The sequence below is a fragment of the Labrus bergylta genome, chromosome 22, assembly GCF_963930695.1.
Source record: "Labrus bergylta chromosome 22, fLabBer1.1, whole genome shotgun sequence".
Lineage (NCBI taxonomy): Eukaryota > Metazoa > Chordata > Actinopteri > Labriformes > Labridae > Labrus > Labrus bergylta.
The window spans coordinates 13,102,879-13,122,420 of NC_089216.1; the positions used below are offsets into that span (position 1 = coordinate 13,102,879).

The 19,542-nt window shown below is 42.4% G+C and overlaps 1 protein-coding gene across 3 annotated transcripts in view; it reads right to left on the reverse strand.

The window, feature by feature from the left end:
• The window catches only part of LOC109980680 (NACHT and WD repeat domain-containing protein 2), a 52,548-nt gene extending 33,604 nt beyond the window's left edge, over nucleotides 1-18,944 (reverse strand). Inside the window, exons 1-3 of one of the 3 annotated variants that reach the window (XM_020629145.3) lie at nucleotides 17,461-18,944; nucleotides 16,226-16,397; nucleotides 2,917-3,005 (exon numbers count right to left, since the gene is read on the reverse strand). In XM_020629145.3, the coding sequence (XP_020484801.2) occupies nucleotides 2,917-3,005; nucleotides 16,226-16,397; nucleotides 17,461-17,475 (276 nt within the window). In that variant the 5' untranslated portion in view covers nucleotides 17,476-18,944. Of the gene's footprint in view, nucleotides 1-2,916; nucleotides 3,006-16,225; nucleotides 16,951-17,161; nucleotides 17,316-17,460 lie in introns of those variants that run through there. The other 2 variants (XM_065950568.1, XM_065950567.1) reach the window with 2 other exon arrangements.
• Between the last annotated feature and the right edge of the window lie 598 nt (nucleotides 18,945-19,542).

Below are 19,542 nucleotides of genomic sequence, written 5' to 3' on the forward strand. Positions count from 1 at the left end.
GACATCATGGTGCAAGTACATAAGGTTTTTTTTTTTTTTACATGTTTCAGGCAGTCTTTACAATGTGTTTTTATCACAGGTGCAATGATGAAAACTGGATTTATCGTACAGCCCAGAGCTGCTGGAAATTACACATCCTAAACTGTAATTGCAAAGGGACATTATATGAACGAAAGTGTCACATTGGAAGCAGGCTGTATATTTGATCTGAGCTGAATATGTAGTTGTGGATTCATGACTGGAATCTAAAGGAGACCTGGACTCAGACGTGGAAATGATCTGCATCGGTCTAATGGTATGTGAAAAATGAACTGACGCCAACCTTTATTGCTATTCAATGAAAGAGAACAATTCTGAATGGAAACAAGGAGAATACCAAAAAAAAACGTGCTTGACCTAAATAGACCCAGAACAGTCTTGAAAAGTCTTACAAATAAGTGCACATGGTTAGAGACTGGATATTTGTTCAACACAAGGTTCCCTCATCTGATCTCTGATCCTCTTTGCTATCTTTCATATCACTCCTCTGTGTCCTCGCTGCATTTTTCTTTTACGTCTGTTTTCTGCCATTTTTAAAAAGCGAGCACAGAAACGGGTGATGAAAGAGAGAAAGAAAGAAAGAGAGGGAGAGAGAGAGAGAGCAGGAAACACGAGGGGATAGAGATGGCATAAAAAAGGATCACAGAGCCCTGATCCCCTACTCCCGCTCGCCTGACTGAATGAGGACGTAGCCCTCGGCCCCTGGGCTCCATATCCTCCTCCCTCTGTCCCTCTATCCCTCTAACCCCCTCTCCGTCTCCCGCGCGATCCCTTCCCATCCTCTTATGGGAACATTCTGGATGGAAACCGAGTCAAGTGATGAGGGGACCGCGGAGAATCGGGGTTTCATCAGCTTGGCATATGTGTGTCAGTGTGTGCCAGCGGAGAGACAAGAGTGTGTGTGTGTGTGTGTGTGTGTGTGAAGGGAGGGAGGGAGGGAGGGAGGGATCACACATAAATAACAAATCAAAGCTACTAGAAAAAGAAGCTAATAGGCAGAAAACGTGAACGTGTGCTTTTAGGAAAGGTGGCAGTTCTCACTTTAAGCAGGGTGAGGATGGTGAGTGCGGGTGGGGGTGGGGGTGGGGGGGGATTGAGGAGGAGGGAGAGACGAGTAAGTGAGTCATAGTATTAACTCCCAGGGCCTCCTGCATAATCATTTCAGCTCACGCTTCGTCACAGCGAGCTGAATCACCAGACGGGCACGTGGCCACAGGAACCCGAGCCAAAACGTCTCTGCCAGACGGCTCCTGCATTATCTGTCACTTTCTCCGTCACACACACACACACACACACACTTCAGAGATAAGGAATGTTCTCCAGTTCATCCTGTGGACTCTCCGACCCTTTGACCTTGTCCCATTGATGCTCGTAATCATAGAAAGTCATGTAAACAAATGCACATTGGCTTTAAGACACGTGTACATGTGACTAAAGAGTGAGTTCATTTCAACAATAAGTCTGTGGAGAATGTGTCTATGAAGGGGGATTTACATTGATTTAGAGCAAGAGACCGACTGGCCAACGATTCATCTTCCCCTTCAGTGCCTGGCTCGTCTCCAGACGAAACCATTTCAACATAGATTTGCAAAACAACAAGAACAACAGGAAGCCGGATTAACACTGTTTCATGCCTACATACCAACAGTCAAGTTGCAGCTCACGTCTGAAAGGGTTTGAAACTCTTTCCAGGAACATTGTATCTTAAAATTGAACTGGCCATATAATAATACAAAAAAAAAAGGTAAGGTTTGAACCTCAAGAGGAGATTGTCTTTATCTGTATGTCTGTATCTTGACCTTTGACGACCAAAATTCAGTGAGTTGACTCTTAAATGTGAGTGGACGTTTGTCTTAGATTTTAAGATATTCTCTCCAGCTGTTCCTGAGATATTGCTTTAACAAGATTTGGTCACGACTAATGGCTAGATAAGCCTTTTTTTTTTTTTTTTTTTTTAACGAGGACACTATGATTTGACCTTTGACCTTTTCAGTAAAATGTCATCACTTCACCATTTTTTGTATTACTCATTTGAGGGAAACTGAGTCATAGTGCATGAGTCATAGAGTCTAGGCCAATAACCTTTTTTTTTTAATGGTCCCACTGACCTTGACCTTTGACCTTTAATCACCAAATTCTCAAGTTTTTCCATGAGTACAAGTGGACGCCTGTATCAAATAACATACGCATGAGGTTTGGTTTCTTCAAAGTTCGTCTTTGTACGTTGTCAAAAATTCATAATCGTAACAATAGCAAACCCTGTAAGCAGCTGGATTCTACTTCTTGTTTTTACATATTTTAGATGTCTAGATGTGCTCGGAGCTGTTTCTGATCCCAACACTCTCAGCATGAAATCAGAATTAGCGTCTCTCCGAAACAATTCAGGGGTCACGACTCCCCTCGTCGGCTAACAAGTCTCTGCACATCCTTTCCAGGAACAATCTGTGTCAGAGATCTCCCCGACACTCAAGGGCTCTCCTGGATTTGTTAAGCAAACAAACCTCTGATAGCAATCTCTCCCTGTACACCGATGCTGATTTGCATTGCAAATGATCTCGATCAGCGGACACCGCGGGGGGGGAGAATGAAGCAATTTTTCCGACCGACAAACAACAAAGGGAAAGCCCTCGCATCACACCTCCTTATCCACAGCCAGATTGGAGCCGCTCTGTGCTGATGGAAGTCTTATCTCTGCTGGCCTTCTGTCCGCTTAAAGCGACAGGGACCTCTATGCACACGGCACCCGGGGGTCCACCAAACGCTGACGGCTGTGTAAGCCATGATGTAACCCAGTACAGTCTTTGTAGTCCATACTGACAAAGTAGAGCTCTAGAAGTAACAGATGGATGATGGAAAACAGAGAATTCGGCCAATTACCTGGAATTCAATGCCATAGTTCTCCCTGCAGAAGTCCCGTAGTTTAGGGTAGACGTGTTCTTTCAGTGCGTTCCTCTCCGCCTCTGTGTCTGGAAACAAAACAAAGGGAGCATCCTGAGCGTTAGACAAACTTGTGATTAAATCCAATGTAAAGCATTTGTGCACAGGCACAAACTAGACATCATTTAGCTTTTCCCCCCCCACATGATCTGATTAAAGAAATCGCCTCAAATACCACTGTGATTCCTCCGCTTTAATGATCTATTATATTCACTTTCACTATTCATTTGTTGGTGTATCGTTGCGAGATATGTAGCACAAAAACCTCCTTATTCATGGATACTGGCGTCAGTAGAATCCCTAATTTCAGCCTCTGCCTGAAACGATTAATTTTACACTGCTGTCTCTTTAAGGCCATCCCTCCCCACGTGCCCACTTTCCACCGATTGGCTAGGCTCTGTTTGCAGTCACAGGGACATTTGAGTGAGCTTCCAGTTGGGCTTCCATGCTTAGCTCTAATACTTTGCTTGAGAAATTACTTGAAATGTTGAAGGACAAGTGTGTAACTCTGACACCTAGTGTTCAGAATAGGTACTGCAGTACACTTCAAAACATTGGAGGGAGCTGTCTACTCCAACTCCCTCCTCCCTAGAGTCGATGTGCATGCAGGTTGCCATTTCACTGATAATGAAGCTTCAGTGTTTGGCCAGCTCTGCATACTGAAACCTTCCTGCGTTCTAACCTCTCTCCATTTTCCCAAAGCATCTCCAATATTCTAATTTTTCCAAGTTTCTGGTTGTGGAGCTTATTAGAAAAATGCAGAGGCTTTTTCAGGTCGGTTAGAATCAATTATATCTGAGCCAGTTCGCTTGCCCGCTGCCATTTGTGCAACACCTGTTGGTTTGCCGTTTGCCTGGAAAACCCAGTGGCAAAACAGCTGAGTGGGGATAACTTTCAAACTGAATACCTTGTCGGGTCAACACAATAACAAACCATTCCTCACAGGAATCGGACGTAACAAGGAGGACATACAGTACAGGCTGCTGCGTTGTTGACAGAGAAGCCAGCACTTCATCATAGCATGTTTCCTTAATGTCTGATGATAAGGTCATTCAGTGAATATCTTACATATTGGGCCTCTAAAACAGTTGATTTGCAAATCAATAAATCAAATAATAATGTCAGAACTATGTTAATAAATCCTGCATGGGTATAATTTTTAAGCATATAAAACCTTGAATAACCTGGAAGAGCTGCTGCTGACACACTGTTGAAGAATGCAGGATTGTCCAGCCTCACGCTGGCAGTGATCATATTGGACAGTCAAGAGTGTCGCACACACACACACACACACACACACACACACACACACGCACACACACACACAGTGAGCGCCCACGGCTTGTTGTTGTGTCCCACTTTCTCCTCCTCCTCTCTCTCTCTCTCTCTCTCTCTCTCTCTCTCTCTCTCTCTCTCAGTGTCTTCCAAATGGTTACTGTAATGTATTCGGACAGGCCCGGCCTCTTCCTTTCCCCTCCTCACTTCCTCTGAAGGATGGACGGCTTTAAAAACAGAACATAACCGGCAGAGAAAACCCTCTGAGTTACCAAGACTCTGGACATGTGAACACACTAATATTCGTCGGAAAATAAAAAAAAAACCCTAACACATCTAGCCTGACGTATCTTCCCAACGTCTATCTTTAGTAAGGCCCTGAGCCGTGACCGAGCATGTATCCGCTCAAAGCTACGCGGTCAAAATGTCAAATCAAAAGCGAACGGTGGTAATGGTATGCAAATGAAATAAATGGCAGTTGCTGGATCAGTGGAGCCCTCATTTCATTCCATCAGAGAGACATAACAGGACTATAAATGTGAAATATATCTCCCAGGTGACATCTTAAACGCCGAAATAGAAGCGTTTATGGCATTTAAACCTGTTTGGTAAGCGCTGAAAAATAGCAGAAACACAAAACTGTGTTGTTCTCCCTCTGTTCCTTCTTCGTTTTGTGGGATGATGATGAGTTATGGCAGCCCAGCGTATGTGTGTGTTTGTCTCTACTGTGTGCACACCCACATGCAAAGAAAACAAAGCCTGGATGTTACATTCGCCCTCTATCTCACTGCATTTTGTCCCTCCCTCCAATTTTCCAATCTGTTCATTTCAATAGTGCAGACCAATCTATCTACGCCTTTTCAAAAACGTCCTGTCAGCTTACCTTTTTTTTTTTTTTCTCACATCTTTTTCTGCCTTCATTCCGCATCCTTTAGGGACAGTGATAATATAGCTGAATGTCTCTGGTTGCTTTTCTTATGAGTATTTCTAACTCACTGCTAGGGATGCCACTCATGTTTCTTTTTTATATATGTATATGGTATAGGACCATATAAGGAGATCTGTGACTTTGTGATGTCATAAAATTAAGATTATGGAAAGAAAACATGGACTGTAAATATTAATGGACGAAGACTGAGTTATGTCACCCATCTGTTACGGCAGCGGTCTCCGGAGGCTCATCGGCAGCAGCCGCCATGCTGGAAATTCTGTCTCAGTCAAACTTTCAGTCAACCTAACGACAGGCTGAGAGCTGGAGCTGAGGCTTAAGCATCTGGACAAACCATTACATCACGCCCACCTGTCGATCCAAGCAGCTACTTGTCTAACTATGGATAACGTGTATTGTTCATAAAATCAAAACCAAGCCGTTTTTATAAAATTCGCTGTTACTAGGTAGATAGAAAGTTAAGTGCAGAGACAGCATTTCCAATATGGCAATTGCCATCGTTGGGCTTCATAACACTGTCTCAGAGTGGGTGACATCACTGAGACTATGTCCATGTTTTATACGTGAAGTCTGAGATCTGAAGCCTGCCGGATTACTCTTACTCGTACTTATTACTTTTACTGACTGATTTGAAACTTTGCCCACGTTTAATACAAATATCCAAGATAACAACATGCATGTCTGAAAATATTGAGCGGAATAATACCCCCCTCCCCCACACACTTTAAGATATTAATCTACAGTGAAATTTAACAGAACATCCCCTTTTTCACATTTTTCTGGCCCTTTTAAAACAATATCATGATAACAAGCCAGAAAGCTAAACTACAATCATTCTATCATAACACTATAAAGAGAGCTATCCTGACATTGTCTAAGATAGCGGTCACTCTCCAGCTGCCCCCTCTCCGAGTCTCATCAACCTGACTCAATCAACTCCGCTCTCATCAAGCGACACACACTGACACTCCAGAGACACTCAGTATGCAAACCTGCACACAGATCTCTGATTAAAAGAGAGAGAGTGTGAGGACACGTTACAAGTGTCGCAGCAAATAGAACAACGCTGTGACATGGTGGACATCCTCGTTGACATGGTGGATACAGTGTTTGGGGAGACAAAGAAGTGGATGTACTGTTTTCCCTCTAAAACCCTAAGCTAATCTTGAAATGCCTTAAAACTGTGTTTTCTCCAGATGCCAGAAGGGGGAGAAATATGTTCGCCAAAAAGTCTGATTTTAAACCCTACTTCTCAATAGATTTAATCTCTCAGTTATAATATACCCTATGCAGGTATGGTTTTCAATTGCTAGTTTTAGATCTTCTTCAATAAATCATTGTGTTCAGTTCGTAAATGATGGTCCCATTTAGAGAGAAATAGAGAGTAGAGTTAACTACAGTTCGGGTGTAGCTACCACAAGTCACTACCATGGCAACCAGGTTGAGGAATACCATTGGTACCCTCAAACTGAGAGCCCACAAACTAATAAGAGAAGCCATGGTGGCTGCTTCCACCACTTACAGACCTACAATGAATATCAGCCTCTGAAATCTCTCTGTCTCAGTTATTTTGGATAATCCAATCAATCATGGTAAACACAACCATTAAAATGTGATGTCATTGTAAAGACCAAGCTCTTGTTGGTTTAAATCTAACACAGAGACATGGCACAATTTCATATAGGCTATATGCAGTAGACAACAAGATGAACATCTTTGTGGTCCAGTAGCTACAGTATACTGGTTGAAGTTGGATTGGGTGTGATGGTAGTCTAGTGGTTGGTGCAACCCATGTACTGAGTCTATAATCCTCTGGATGGGTGGAACGGGTTCGAGTCCAACCTGTGTCATTCCCCACTCTCCATGGTTTCACTCTCTCCACTGTCCTATCTCTAAATTAAAGGCCCAAAAAATAAACCTTAAAAAAAGCAGTTGGATGATCTTTCATCTTGTGGCCTTTAAAGAGATTCACATTAAACAATGTGAAGGGCTTTGAGAGGGAAAATATCTTTTGGCCTTCAGTTAAAATAATGAAAAGGCCCAAAATAAAACAACAATCTGGACTGTAAGAAACTACGACATGATAGCCACTGATTTTCTAGCATCTAAGGCAGCGTGTTATTCCCTTTTTCTCATCTGTCATGTAAAATACATCAATTCATTATTACATAATTCATAAAGCATAAATGTCTGGCCAAATTAACGATACCTCAGGCATAAGAAATGACGTATTTTTTTCTCTGTAGGCTAATGTTCAGTGCTCAGAAAGTTTGTAGTTTACCAAACAAACATGTTACATGCAGATAGAGATATGAACCACCATATTGCAAACAAACACTCAATTAGTGAAATTGATTAAGAATTACCTGAACAGAGAGGAGAAACTAGAGGCAAACTATAGATGGGTGGGGCGCTGATAGCCGAGCTGTTATGATGCCCCATGTACAGAAGCCATGGTCCTCAGTGCATTGGCCTTGGGTTCGAATCCAAATCCATATTTAGGGACTACCATATAGGCTTCAAGCAATTTTTGTCCTGTCTAATTAAGGCAAAAATGCCTCAAAAAACTATGGATGGGTAAATCAGCTGCCCATGTAGGCCAGATGTTGTGGCTGGGTGTAAAGGGTTACAAGATATCTGGATACCAATGAATCCGAGGATAGAAAATCCAATGGACGTTCTCGTGCCACAACGGACACGTTAAACATGGAACTGGCAGAGAAGGGGACTCCACTGTCTCCCTGCCAGTAAATTGTGTTTGATTAAGCTTCCATAACAGTGGTTTCCCTCAGAACAAGTGTTAACATAAAAATGTACAAGAACAAGTTCATTGGGTAACATCTGTGCAAGCAGCTGCTGCCTCAAAAGCCAACAGTGGGATGTTTAGGGTGTGTGTCATAAAATATTCACATTTTTGTTGATACACACTTTACATTTCACAGCCTCGTTATAGTAAGAAATGATGACTGATTCTTCAGACTGCTCTGTGAAACAATTTTTGGATTCAAATATGTTTCCTTCAGACAGAATGTCAGAGCAGTCAGATGCTAAAATCAGATCAGACAATAATATTAAACCTGTTTATGTATTGCTGTAGTTGGAGATGGACAATTCAAATGTACCATTTCAAACATAACCAACTAACAGCTCCTGTTTTGTTAGTTTCCTGACAACTCTTTGGTGAGGAACATGGCAGTCATTTTATGAAAGGTAGGGAGACACATTAACAATCTCTACTGGAATTTCTAACAGTCTGGAAGAAATTAGTAACTATTGAGGTAGATCCAAGGTTTTTTCCTGTAAAATGTTTGATTTTTCTTTTGTAAAGAAGGGAGACAGAGCAAAATTTGGGGGACCTAGCTGTCACTACAATGTACTTAAAAAAAACTGCGAAGTCTGTGGCGAATTTGCTCTTGTTCAAATTTTTAGATTGAACTTTTTTTGGCTGAACTTTTTGTACCTTCAGTTTAGAGACAGGACAGAGGATAGAGTGAGGAACCAGAGAGAGAGAGAGAGAGAGAGAGAGAGAGAGAGAGAGAGAGAGAGAGGGGAACACCATGGGGGAAAGGAGCCACAGGTCGGATTCAAACCAGGGCCGTCCGCTTGGAGGACTGTGGCCTCTGTACATGCTGCAACCAACTGCTAGGCCACTTGCACCACAGAGTTAAACTTTGTTGTGCGTAAACGTAAGGCTGGAAGTCTGCGTCTGAGTTGCCATCGCCCGGTCTGCAGGTTGGAGTACTCAATCAGTGGAATATTAAGGAAAAGTTAGAACGTTTAAACAATAAAGATATACAAATGCAGGATATAGGTAGAACTTTTCAGGCTCAGGTTTGTAGCAGAAGACTCTGAAGATAGATATATCTTCACTAGCATATAGGCTTCATGCTATTCTTGAGTTTTGTCGCCAAATGCAATTACAGAAAATAAATGGTAAATAGACTTGAGCTTGTATAGTGTCCTTTTTCTTCTGATTACTCAATATCCAAGCCGTGCTTTTGGCATAATACACACTGCATAAAGCAATCGTATGTCAGAATCAAATTTTTCTTGTAGATTCTGAACATACAACATATTAAATCTAAATATAAGCCCATGGTAAGACACAAGTTTAAGTTATTATGGATCTCCATGTACACAATAAGTGTTTTTGCTTTTCTGCATTGCAGAGTCCTTTGATACAGTCCTCCAATCAAAACTAGCAATACATTTTCTGTTTTAAGTAGTGTGGTATAGTTTGACAATGTCTGTCATATCTGTTTTTACACTGCTTAACTACAAACGTCAGAGCCACAGCATCATGCTTCTATTCACCATCCCCAGTTTTGCCGCCTAATCTTGGAAGCTGTCTGCTGCTCGGATGACAAATCTCTGTGCTTAATATTTCATTTCTGTCTGTGTCCTTGATGTGGTGGCATCGTCTCAACAAATGAAGAGACTTTGTGTTATACTCGAGGAGAACTTAAGTGTGGGAGAGGCGTTAAATATTCATGTGAGTGTTGAAGTGAAGTAGCTATTCATCACAATGAAATATATTCTAAATACAGTACAAACTACAGTTACAGAAAAAGAGGATTTCTCCTTCCATGAAGTTCATAGAAAAATATACTGGAGAAAGATTCACAAAAGATATAAAGTTATGAATTGGAGTTTAGTGAGCATCAGCAGCATCACCTCATATGAATCCATTTCAAATCTCACAAGATATGAATATCGATTTTTACATAAAACGATTTTTTCCCACCCCTAAGCAAGACTGTTCAATATTGCCTATTTTCTATGTTTTCACATAATTTCCATTTCCATCAGTCCAATCCATTATCTGTACTGCAACCAGCCATACTCACATTCACCTACGGGCAATTTAGAGTCAACCGTTTACCTCACAAGCATGTCTTTGGACTGTGGGAGGAAGTCAGAGAACTCACGCATGAGAACATGGAAACTCCACACAGAACCTTCTCGCACCAGCTGCCACTGCACCAACATGCAGCTTATTTACATTTGGGCCACCAAATAAGAACTTTGGCTACCAAATGTTTGGGTTTGGTGGCCATCAGGACTAGTACTTAAAATATTAAACACTATCTCAGTTGGGCCACCAAAAACATACTTTGGCTACCATGTTTTAAGGTTTGTTGGTCATTAGGACTAGTACTTAAAATATCAAACACTATCCCTTTTCAGCCATCAAAAACATGCTGTGGCTACCAAATTTTGATGCTTAGTGGCCATTAAGACTAGTACTTAAAATATTAAACACTCCCTTTTGAGCCATCAAAAACATACTGTGGCTACCAAATTTTGAGGCTTAGTGGCCATTAAGACTAGTCATTAAAATATTAAACACTCCCTTTTGAGCCATCAAAAACATAGTGTGGCTACCAAATTTTGAGGCTTAGTGGCCAATAAGACTAGTCATTAAAATATTAAACACTATCCCTCTTGAGCCACCAAAAATAGACTTTGGCTACCAATTGTTTGGGCTTGGTCACCATTAAGGCTTGTGCTTGAATTTTAAAAAACTACCCCTCTTTCGATGAGGCCAAAAAACCTAAAAGGTTCCCAAAGTGAATATATCTTCCAAGAAGGGATTCAATGAAACATTCAATGATAGTTCCTGTTAATGTCAAGTTATTTCAACCTCAAGTATGAGTATTAGGCCCACAAACCGTCCCCCAGTGGAGCCCTTGATGTGCTCGTAAAATAAAATTCCCATTAGTTAGAAACCACTTGCAGAACACACTAGTTTTCTGGAGGTTAATTATGCTGGTAATAACTGTGTAATTTTTACTCAGGTGTGTCTAGCGGGCTGCTCGCTATCACCGCTGTCGTTCCCTGGTGAAATGTTTTTACAGTGTGTTCCATAAAATGGCTCAAACACCGAGGGAGTTAAGCCGAGAGTGAGAGGGCAACTGCTGAATTTGTCAGAACGACATCCTAAGGGGGGGGAAAGTGCTCCACAGCACTCTGGGAAAGAAAAGAAAAAAACTCAGAGAGAGGTCAGTAAAAAAGCTGCTTGTGCCAAAACAGGAAAGACTTGAGCTTCCTCATGACACTCGAGGGGCAGAAATAAGCTCTTAGCACGTGTCTTAAACTCCCACAATGCCGCAGAACGGACTCGCCCCAAAAAAAAAAAAAAATTGGCACTGAGAAGCAATTTATTAAAGGAAAGCCAACCTTGACACAGCTTTTACCGACTGTCATCTCTCCCTTAGTCCTCTCCGCCTCCTTTGTTCCTCTACCAGACTTCATTGAAAAAAGTGGCTATATAAGGAGAGCCATTTATTTTCAAGGAAACACAACAGAATCCCCCCTTTGTTATCCGTCAACCAGAATCCATTCAAAAAAGTGCCTATTTAAGGGAAGACATCATGTAAAGGGAAACACCACTTAATTACTCAAATCTGAGCTTAAAACCTACAACGCAGTCTGGAAAAAATAAAAATAGAACACTGGGAATAACGGTGGGGGGGTGATAAGTAATGTAATTAGCGGTCTCTGTGGCAATATACTATAGCCTTGATGATGCTGCGTTGGAGGGTAAGATGATTTTTATGCGTCACATCCCTAAGGCCCCGCGCTTTTATCAACTTTAAACGGCTTAAGTGATAGCTCACATACAAATCGCAAATAACCTCTGCCAGGGCCCCTCAGGAGGCGACTACAGCAAGGTAATGGAGTCGTCTTGATATGCTTACAAGAACATCCACAGACACACACACACAAACAAACACACAACAGTATACACAGCCATATTGACAGACGAGACAGGCTGCATAATGCACACAAAAATAAATCACGTTAGCCCTTCTCTTTGTTTGTTGCAGCCGTCTGTTTACTGGCAGAGAACAGATAGCGAGGTTTTTTTTTTTTTAATTGATCAACTGTGGCCCCGCACACGCACACACACACACACACACACACACACACACACACAAACACACACGCACGCACACACACACACACACACACACACACACACACACACACACGCACACACACACACACACACACACACACACACACACAAACACACACGCACGCACACACACACGCGCACACACACACACACACACACACACACACACACACACACGAGTAAGCACACACAGATCCCTCCACCTGAGCCAAGGACTTGAGTGATTCATTAACATCATGGAAGGGAGGATTTAAATCTCGGTGTTTGGCTCACATTTTGGCAACACTTTGAAGAAACCCTTATATACTTTGAGCTAGTGTTTCTTACATTGGGTTACTAGTGCAACTAGTGGTACTTTGGTGAACTGCATGGAGCATCCCTGCAGTTTCTTCTGGTTAATTAAAATAAATATTTCAGTCAGTTAGGCACATCTATCCTAAAAGAATGATACATTACAATTAATTAATTTTCTATAAGTGTTTGATATCTGCATTCGAAAGATCAATGCAATAAATGTGTAAATCTACATCTACCTGTTTAGATTTCATAGATCTAAGAAAGATATCTGCCAATATAACGGTATCGGCCCCCCAAAAAATATATCGGTCGGGCCCTAAATTTCACGTTTTTTTTTTGCTACCTTGTTTATGTTTGCACAAACAAGTTTTACGGCGTAACGTCCAAAAATCAAGAACTGGATTCCTGGTGGAAATAAAGAAGGAATACAGAGAATAAAGTAAAAATAAATAGCATAAACAAAGCCCGCAAACCACTATCACATCAGCAAAATGATGTTTCTATGCCTTTTTTTTTTACAACCTTCAGGCTTTGTTCCTTTTTATTGGCGTTTATAAAATAGTGATCACCTTCACGCTTCATAAAGTGTGTGTTTGGCAACAAGACTGTTGTTAAGTAAACCAGACACTGAATGCTTAGCTCTGTACTGCCCTGATTAAAAGAGCTGTGTACTGGTTGGTGGTTAGGGTGTACTTGCCAGAAATCCCCATCTCTCACATAGCACATCATTATGAACTTTGTATACTGTAGCAGGATGAAAATACAGTGAAGAAGGAAGTGTACTAGTGCTCTATATTAATGCTAAAATGGTTCTTTTAGAGACGATGCAAACAAACGGCAAAGGTCCATGAGTGCAAACAGGCCGTTTGAAATACACTGCAGTTGTGTATGTCTTTTGATTAAGGCCATTCGAGTCAGTGTGTATTCAGCAGAGCCGGCGTTATAACCAGGGAGCACATTAAACTCCTGGCACTGTGGATGGAAGCAGAGAGAGAGAGGTCCCACAGTCACACAGAGATGATAAAAAGTGATGTTATTGTACAGCTGTGATTATCACTGCAGACAGAGTGTAGTGTCTGCTAATACAAGTACTGAATGATCTACAAAGCTAATTCATATTTCACTACTACAATGCATACATTAGGGGTGCTTACAGGGTGATTATTTAACTCTTAATCAACGAGGGCCATGTTATTAATGGATGTCTTGGTTTTATAATGTATACAGAACATGTACAGTAGGGTGAATGCTATGGTAAAAATGCATGGATAGCCCCCTCTAGTGAACATGGAGAAACAGGCTCTGCAGTAACAATGAGGGCAGACCAGGGTCACAATGTGCATTATGAACCAGAGTGCAGGGATTACCATACAGCCAAAGTCTGCAGGTATTTATTATTATTTAAAGTGTGAATCACTCCTGTAAGCAGCTGCAACTGTAAAATTGTAATGCGGTGAACTCATTTAACGGTCCAATAACTGATCCAAACAAATCAAAGAAAAGCTTAATCTTTAAGGGAGGAATGCCACCAGGCTATGTTCAGGCACACTTGCTAAGAGACATTGAGTAAGTTCAAATGGTTTTAATTTATCAGGGCATATATCAATTTAAAAATCAAAAACAAGAGCGAGAGAAAACACAGAGCAGTCTTTGACCACACAGGGTCTTCATCATGCCGTGGGAGTGACAAGACACAGTGGGAGGTGAGGTACACTTATGTCACCAATTGACCTGAAGGATAAATAACATGAACCACAAGTGTCATGAACATAAGGAATGTAAAACCTAACTCTTAGGTGATTAAATCAAGTCAGACTCGTAGGGGAATCATCAGGGTGTTGCTCTTCTGTTTGGGAAAAAAAAAGCTGCGTTTCCACTGCAGGAACTTTTCCCCCATAGATGAGGAACTTTTGGAGGTAGTCCGTGTTTTTACACCGCAGGGACTAGGGTCTAAATAAAGTCCCAGACATTATTTTAACCCCCAAAAAACAAAAGTCCCTTCTCTTTGGATAGTACTGCCCCAAAGTACAGGGACTTTTTAGGCAGACATTGCAGCACTGAGCATTACGATTGGTCTAGTGTCGCTCTTGGTATTTGAAAGACAAACAACACAGCGATTGGTCCGACTGTCATGATGTGATGAAACAGCCTGACTTAAATTTTTACACAAGTACGCTCAGTCTTTAAATAATAAAATAGAAACGCCCTCAAAAGGTGGGTGGCAGGTGACATGGTACTACAAAAAAGAGAACTTCAGTCCAACCTGAAAAACAATGTCCGAAAACATGGCGGCTGTGGCTCAGTTGGTAGAGTCGCCGCCTCTCAACTGAGGGTTCGATGTGTCCTTGGGCAAGACACTTAACCCTGCATTGTTCCTGCTGCTTCGGTGGCGGTGTATGAATGGATTAGTGTTGTACTCACTCTCGGAAGTACGTCGCTTTGGATAAAAGCGTCTGCTGAGTGAATTGTAGAATTGTAGAACAGGTTAAATAAAAACTTTTGGTCTCTATGGGTCTTTAAATTAAGGTGGTAAAACAAGCAACAATGAGTTGGAGGAACCTTAAAGTTCCATGTGAAGCTCCTGGGACCAAAAGTTCCTGTGTTGTTTTTTAAGTGGTGGAAACGCAGTTCCAAACAGTGTTTCTATCCTCGTAAAGCTTCATTACCAAGAGAGGCCATTCGACATTAAGCTTCACCCCCTTTTACCCAGGCGTTAACCTCGCTTCACTGGAAACAGCGCCTCACAATTAGCCCTGTTCACAGCGTTGATGTACTTTTACCATTTGTGCCAACGGTGTGAAAGAGCTTCTCGGAAGTGCCCGCCTCATCATTTTTTTTCCGGTCTGTGAGTACATCGGAGCGTTAAATTCCTGCTGTTACGGGATGACGTGAATGACTGAGTCAGCTACAGGTGCATTAACAATGCCAGACTTCTTTTTACCGTACACTGAGTAATAACGGGGCGATAATACAAGGTTGATTCATTCTAGGCATCCACAGCAATCTCATGCAGCTATAGAGCAAGAGAGCAAAAGAAACTTCCCCTTATTTTAATCCTCGCATGCCCTCCTTCTCTCTCACCCTGTCATAGCCTACTCTACTTCCTTTGCCATGTTTACTCCACTTTTACTGAGCCTATTTTTACCCCCTCACCCAGAGGGCATATTCAAATACAGAGCTGCAACTGGGTGTCTCCCTCAACGACCCAACTGTCTCACACTCATGCTCACACCATGCACTCAGTGTCAAAAAACCAATCTGTTGTTTGAGTGCGTTAGTAAGAGTAAATCACGCAACACTTCTCTTATTTTTATCAATATGTCAGTGACCCCGTTTGATCCAACTCGGAGATATTTCTCAGCCGTTTGATAAGGCAAAGTGGATTTTTTAAATGCCACTTACTTTTTGTTTACAGTAGATCGATACAGAATGAGGGGATAACATGCTTTAAGTGGCTGAATGTCATGGCAAGAAGGACGTTATTTGAAGCCTGTAATGAAGTCAAAGAAGATGAAAAGCAGGGACATTCTTCTACTACCTAACGACTTTACTTATGTCTTTAAAATGGGCCATCATCAATGCTGGATCAAAAGATGACATGCTTGTTCTTTCTTGAGGAGATGCCAAAATCTAATACAAGGGTCAGCTTAAAATACTGCAAGAAAAGCCAAATTGTTATGGATACAGTATGTTCTATTCTGACAGACAGAAAATGAGTGTAGCTACTATATCTGAGGGTCTGCAGGCTTGTAGAAAGTGTGTAGAATGGGGGGAGAGAGTAAGGGGGAGGGATACTTCGTTCTTACCGTCGGGGTTGGCACAGATGAAGACCCGGACGCTGCGGCCGGTGGGGACGCCGTTCGCCGGCAGCGCGTTGATGTTGCCGCTGATGGCCGCCCTGCGCAGCGCTGACTCCCGCGGGCAGGGCTGCCTGCTCCCCACTCCCGACGGCCACATGGGGGGCGACTTCCAGCGTGGCTGTACGCAAGCAAATCCGCACAAACACACACACACACACAGACACACACAGGAAAGGCAGAGAGTAGGGGTAATGTTAACGCGGCTAGGGGCGCACATGCAGGCACAGGAACAGACAGTGCATGCTTGCGCGCAGATTCCCCTGATTCATCCACACACACACACACACACACATGGCGCGTTAAATGAGGCAAAGGCATGAAGGCTTTTAATTTAATGCAAACTTTGGGCACATTTCTGGCACTGACTTTGTCCCTGCGGACAAAATGACAACTGAACCCCAGCCATTTCTCCAAATGCTGAAATTTCATTTTTCGGCACAAGGTGACTTTAAAAACGGCATTAGGTTCATTTTTTACAACATAGCCTACATTTATCCAGATGTAGGAATTACAATAATTACAATAAGAGTGACACGAGTCCACTTTGCCATTCTCATAACGCCCATGTTACACATTCAAACACCAATCAAGTTAGAATGGATCGACACAACCTTCTCCAAACACAAGAATGAGATATTGAACGTGTTTGTCATTGCATTCGTAATGTAGGGATATATTAATACTAATGTAGCAATGTAGGGATATATATAATATTATTACGCACAGCCTACTACCGTCATGGTGCATGCGTAATTTGTATAGTGCATGTCCTTGGACGCATTCGTGAATTTTCATGCCACTGAGGGACAAAACAGACACAACACAACGAGACGACACGAAACTCGGATAGACGGGCAAGGCAAGCATCAGTCGTTTTCCCACCCAGGAGAAGATGCTTGTAAAGGCGAATAACCGCTAAGAAAGGTTATTCCGCCTGGAGCTGGTGTCAAAGTCGCTGGTTTTCCGGAGTTCCTGAAATCTTTGTTTCAAAGCCGGAAAAACTAAGGAAAAAGACAACAAACGGCAGGGCAAAGTTGGGTAGTCCACTAAAGAATACTAAATCAAATCCTCTGATAACAAGACAACTAAACAACCAGTGAGGCGGCGCATCCACAGAGAGGACTTGGCTACTAGTGATGCTGGAGACAGGCACAACAACAGGACACTTTCTTGTTGCTCACATTCATTCGCTTCATTTCGAGGCTTTCGAAAATATCCAAGCGTCGAGGACGGTAAGCGGAAGATAAAAACGCCCATCAGAGTCGCCGTGGCTGACAGGCGACACCGGGAGACGGTAAAACGGACGCCGTGTGTCGGAGTGCTCCCCTCGGCATCCCGCTGTCTCTGCGAGCCGACTGAGCTCTGAGAGATGGAGAGCGTGTGAAGCTGGGGGGGGGGGGAATTATAACACCACTACCGGCTGGTATTTTCAAACTAAAACACTCACTCAGGCTAAAGGATGCTACATCCTCAACATAACAGGCTGCGGAAAGTTGAAAGTGAAAAAAGCTCTTACTTTTCCATCAAATAGATATATTAAGCTTAAACGAATTTTTTTTTTTTTACTATTACCTTGTGGGCTACTCACCTAGTTTGTCCCAAGTGTAGCGCTTTTACTTTGAAAGATAATTATCCAATTCCAGCTTTCTCTGTCTTTTTCAGTGAAACTTGACGGAGGTGACTGGAGGAGCTCTTTCTGTATTTCTCCCCGTCTCTCTCTCTCTCTCTCTCTCTCTCTCTCTCTCTCTTTCCTCAGTTAGGCAAACTGGTGCTCACTGTGTCACTCTGTTTATTGCACTGGACAGCAAAGTCAGCAGGGATGTGTGTTAAATGTAGAGTCAGTTACTTTTTTCCTAAAAGGCAAAATTATCGGCTAGACTTCAACGAAAGTGCTACTCAATCATCATGTAGGCCTCCATGCATTTGTGGTAGTGGTTTAGTTTGCAGAGATCTTGTCCTCTGCCTGGATTTTGATGGTTTGTTTTGGTGGACGTTTCTGGGTAGGGAACTTGTGTGTTTTCCCCCCCACAGCCAATGACAGCGCGCAGGTGAGTTTGGGAGTGGATACAATTCAGCAAATGGACTCGATTCAAACTGGCAATTATGTCGGACGTGGACGTAGCGGAAAAAGAAGAGGAAATATAATCACAGTGAGGGAAGACGCCACGCTAATAAATCTCCAAAATGAGGGTGAACGTTGGGTTGGCTTTCACCTGCTGATGCAGAGTTGGACGGACAGGTGCCAAACACAGCTAGTTAGCTTGTGCTAGTGTACACACCGCCTTGAGTGTGCACGAGGAGGGTCCAAGTTGAAATGTTTTGTTGACACACTGTAACAAACAAACTGGCTCTACTTTTAAAGACGTTTCCACTTTAACCATTCACACAAAGGACGTGGAAGTGGCGCTAATGTTAACGATTATTTCACCGGTAACTGCCGTTTGCTGTTCGTTCACTCAGTCACAAAAGTCACGCAAGGTTTACTTTTACTGATAAAATAAAATTACATTTTAACAATGATTAGCCCAACCCTTGTTTTTGCTTTGTGACGCCATAAGTTAGGTTATAATAGAAGTTCCTGAAGCTCTAGTTTTGGATTTAAGGCTCGCTTCAAGTTCTTTCCTGATAACGAGCTCATTTGCAATGCATGACAACTCATTTGAGAGAAAAAAAAAAATGCTGGATGTCCTTTGCTGAGGATTGGGGTTGACGTAGCAACTGCCCTGTGTGAATGAATGGGGGAGGGGTGCGGGGGGGGGGGGGGGGGGGTGAATTAATTGCTTTATCGATAAATGTACCTCTGCTCTGCAGCCTCTGGTTATTCACGCTGGAAGTTTAAGTGCATTGGATTTGTACTAAACGGAATTGATTACTGTGCTGTTCTTGTGAGGGGGAAATGCTGAACCATATATTTCCACCCCCTCTCAGTCTCAGTGTTTAGTGGGCAGCAGCGAGCATTTCTCTGAATCTGATGAAGAGTGTGTCAGTCGCCTGAACCTTTAGTTCAGCCCACTGCACTAATGCTTTAAGTTATGATCATAGGAGAGATGCATCAAGTATCTGAATGCATAAGGCCCTTGGCTGATGTTTCATGTGAGCGCTGTGGCAACTTAACGACGAAAATGATCGTTTTCAATTCATCTCGGAACATGTGCAATTTTAAGGCTGCTTCTCTCATTTTTAACCTGGAAGGTACCCAATTTAAAGGTAAGAAATAGATAAAAATCAAACATTTTAAATATATTAGAGAGAGTTAAAACATG